This window comes from Myzus persicae, unplaced genomic scaffold, assembly GCF_001856785.1.
Source record: "Myzus persicae strain clone G006 unplaced genomic scaffold, MPER_G0061.0, whole genome shotgun sequence".
NCBI classification, from domain to species: Eukaryota; Metazoa; Arthropoda; class Insecta; order Hemiptera; family Aphididae; genus Myzus; species Myzus persicae.
The window spans coordinates 894194-898782 of NW_019101569.1; the positions used below are offsets into that span (position 1 = coordinate 894194).

At 27.7% G+C, this 4589-nt stretch overlaps 1 protein-coding gene across 1 annotated transcript; it reads left to right on the forward strand.

The window, feature by feature from the left end:
* The first annotated feature begins 3441 nt into the window (after window positions 1-3441).
* LOC111029689 lies at window positions 3442-4008 on the forward strand. Its single transcript, XM_022308806.1, has one exon. It carries the CDS (start codon window positions 3442-3444, stop codon window positions 4006-4008), a length of 567 nt encoding a protein of 188 aa, XP_022164498.1.
* The last annotated feature ends 581 nt before the right edge of the window (window positions 4009-4589 follow it).

Sequence of the window (4589 nt, forward strand, 5' to 3'; positions counted from 1 at the left end):
CAGATGTCAGATACAGATGCTTATTTGAAGTTTTTATAGATACATCCAAATACTTACTTAAAAATTGTTGTATAGATATTTTTTTAACTTATAAATCAACAAAATAGATACTTATGCTTTAAGTTTATTTCATAGAGCATTTTACTTAGTATAATTTGATGTAGCTATACAATTACACTTTTCTTATTTTTTTTGCCATAGTATAAGAATTGTATGGTTGAGTGTAATTCACAGTAAAAAGCGAGTAGGTGGGCAACGTTCTGTTGTACACAATACGTCTAAGGACTAAGGAGCCATTGGAGTGGATATGTTAAATTTGAGTTCAATAATAGAAAATTATTTTATAAGAAAAACGATACCGAGGGAAGACGGCCAGTCTATAATATTACTAAGTAGGTGTATTTTATGATATTATTGTGATGAAAGTAATTCATATTACCAGGGCTCAGGACTTTATGTGCTTAAAATCTTTAAAATATGAGTATACATATGTACCAAAAAAATATCAAAATATGCACTGAAATATGCATTTATTTTTAATTAAAAGAGACGTTAAAAAACATATCTTGTACATATTACTAAAAATGTATATTTTATACATATAATACTATAAAAAAATTTGGATTTTTAACACTCAGCATCTTTTTTACCTAGCAATTAAAATTTTTGTGTAATAAAAAATAATCGTTTTATAATTATATTTTAGTTGTATGTTGTATTAGTTTGTGTAATCATTTGCTGGGTTCTTGTATTGAACATTTCCCACCGTTTAATCATTTTCATATGTTTTACTGTTTGTATATGTTGTATTATACTAGATCGCCGTTCATATTCTACTTTAATTTCACATAATTTGCAAAATAAAATTCTTCCGTCTGCGGAAAATACATAATCCAAAAATTCCAAAATGAAACGTCTCAACCTAATTTGTGTTTTTTTTCTTTTGGCATATTATACCACAAATACGAGAGCTAATAAATACAAAAAATAACGAATGCAAATACAAACACGACAACGATTGGCGATAAATGCACACGATAACGATCGTATTTCGTCGATCACTATGTACTGGCAAACAAAATAATACCATAAAAGACAGATAAAAAAAATTATATTGTCCTCTGAGCTAAAAATAAAATGGGTTGCCCGTAACGTTATTGATTATCGCCTTATCGGTATTATTGCCGACCAAATCATGTAGATAAAATTAATATACCAAAAAATTGAATTAAGAATAAACAATCAAAAATTATTTTAAAATATGCAATGAAAATCAATAAATCTTAAAAATATGCATTTGTAGAAACAATTCCAAAATATGCAAACATAGTCACAGTAAACTTTTAAACTTTAACTCCAAACACCACAACGCAAATTTGTACAGGACCAGATTTAATCTATTTACTTCTCGAACAAATGTGCAATTGCATAAAGTCCCGAGCCCTGCATATTACTATGAAATAAGAATTATATGATACTATACTAAGTTAAATTCATTTTTGTTGAAAAAAATTGCGTTTGAAAATGTTAGTGTGTGTATCAAATATAATAATATACCTACTTTAAAAGTTTCAAGCACACAAGAATAATATTTTTAATAACAACAATTAAAAAATCAATGCGACGTGTGTTAATCATGTATAATGTGAGTATGTACAAAAATACTTGGAAACCAACTACAAACTATTTATCTGACCCTCTGAAAACTAGACAACGTTTCAACAATTGAGAATGTTCGGTGTTTAGAGGTTTCACTGTGTAATATTATATTAATGTTGTATCTATTCTTAACACGTCTAAGTGAATGCTACCATAAATTAAAACGTTTTTAGGCCAGATATCAAACATAACACGTCATCAAAAGTTGTCTGTTGTAAATAATATTAAGTATGATACCATTAAATAAGATAACACTGAAAACGGATTATCTATGATTTATTTACACTAGGTAGGTACTCATATTGTATGAAGACTATATTTTAAAATATTACTCTATTATTATAATATAATTATAATATTATATTAACTAAGTACTAAATATAAATATTAATGTAGGGGTAACATTAGTAGCCCACTTGAAGACATCGATATTCAACGGCCCATAATTTCATAAATTATATTCATACATCATATTTAATATTAAATACGTATTTGTTAATACTTATTTTTGATAGTGTTACCTATCATGATTATCATTGAATGTTTGAATAGTAACATAGCCAATAAGGCATTGGTACTTATGAATATAAGTTCATAATTCAAGTGATTATCAACAATTTTATTAAATATTACCTAAGTGCATTTTTTTTTTTAATAACTTAACTTATTAATTTAAGTTAAGTTAATAACTTTTTAACTAAACATAAGACTTTATTTGAAGTACATAAAATGGCTATAGACTTAGTTTTTAATTTAAGTGAAAAAAAATACTTAAATTAACTGAGTTAAAAAATATCATTAACTTGCTCAGTCTTGGAAATCAATAGTTTGTTAATATCTATTTTGATAATATGAAAACTTGTTAGCTGTTTTGCTTTATAGTATGTGTCGTGGGTACATCGTCATTGAGTAGGTAATTTACTGTGACGTATAACTTATTAAATATTTAAATTTGAATTTAATTATTAATTATTGCGTACCGAATATAATATTATGCTGGGTTTATTTAAGTTTTTGACGTCTATTAACTAGATCCACCAACTTTTCATGATTTGACCCATACCTGTAAAAATATTTAGAAAATAATTAGCAAATTTTAGCAAATTTATTCCAGAAATTATCAAATCATTTTTGTAGAAGTTATAAATTTCTTGTATTTAGGTGGGCCAAGTTCAGGTAACCCATCGAATTTGTTCGATCGTTCTAGAACAATTGCCAGTCATTAGCAAATAATTAGCAAATAATAGGAAATATACTTTTGAAGTTTGCAAATACATTTGCTACGAGTATATCTATATCTGTATCTATACTACTATATAAAATGAAGTCGCTTTATTTTGTTCGGAATAAACTCTGAAACTAGGTACTTATTCAATCGTCGTGCAATTTTTTTTAAATTAAAGAGGACATCACAGAGAAGGTTTAAGGCAAACATTAAGTCCGATAAAGTTAACAAATCATTAGTTCTTATTAATTAAAATAAATGTGTAAATTGTATACCTATACCTTTTTTAGTAAGAAATAGTCACTGGCTGAAAATAAATAACAATCAAACTCGACAACCACAGGTATAGGTATAGATTTCCGTATTTATCTTAACATCGCCGTACGCTGATATTATTTTCGTTGTATGGACTGTGTAATACTTTTCTAACGTTTTCGGTAGAACACTCCTTTTCTCGATTTTGATTGTTATTTTATTAACTAGCTGATGAAGTCAACGCGTCTTTGAAAAGATCCTACTTATGGCCTTATATAAAAATATTAGAACTTAAAACTAATATGAGAGTGCTATGTACAGATCAAGATAATATAAATGTTGTCAAAGATTTACTTTTAATAGGCAAAGGCGAATTTCAAACAACGAATGATAAAATAAATATTAAAAGTTTCTGTAATTCAGTACCCACTTTAAAAAAATTGATTCAAAACGTGTACCCGAACATTCAAAATATATCTTCTAAATCATTGAAATGGTTTCAAAAAAGGGCTATTTTGTCACCAACAAATGAGCAAGTCGACAAATTAAATGATTTGATTCTATCTAGGTTTGACGCTCAATCACAAATGTACTATTCAGTTGATACAGTTTTAGAAAAAGAGGATGCAGTCCATTTGCCAACTGAATTTCTTAACTCTTTAACGCCTTCTGGAGTCCCACCACATACACTGATTTTAAAAATAGGGGCACCTATTATTTTAATGAGAAATTGGAGCCCACCCACACTTTGCAAATGTACAAGATTACAAATCAAAAAATTGAGAAGTTTATTACTTGAGTGCGTAATATTAACAGGCTGTGGTAATGGAAAAATGGTTTTAATACCAAGAATACCAATTATACCCTAAGATTTACCTTTTAAGTTTAAACATATTCAATTTCCCATTAAATTAGCATTTGCAATGACTATAAATAAAGCACAGGGACAAACACTTGACGTTGCTGGAATTGACCTAAGCGTTCAATATTTTTCTCACGGTCAACTATACGTCGCCCTGTCACGTGTGACATCCAAATTTAATTTGTATATTTTTGCCCCTGATCCAGAAAAAATTGATAACGTTGTTTACAAAGAAATTTTCTAAGTCTTTGAATTATCAAAATACTGGCATAATTCATATCTTTTGTTCCATCCATAGTTATACCTACAAAATGTACATACAATATACATACACATTTACCACTATATACAAAATCATTTTTTTTAAACATTATGAAGAATCCGCGGTGGCGACGCTAAATGTATATGGCAACATTACCACGAAGACGTGACTAAAAGGGGTCTAAAATAAAAAATTTAACATCCAGAAAATAAATAGCAATTTAATATTTAAGAAAAAACTTTCTCCATTTGTCTTATAAGCCATTTAAGTTAAAATGTTGACAAACTTATTCATAAAAACGATTATTCATTAATTCTTTAGTGTTG

What these genes read in the sequence shown, in the direction of transcription:
- LOC111029689 (XM_022308806.1), top strand. Translation starts at nt 3,442, where the DNA reads ATGAGAGTGCTATGTACAGATCAAGATAATATAAATGTTGTCAAAGAT.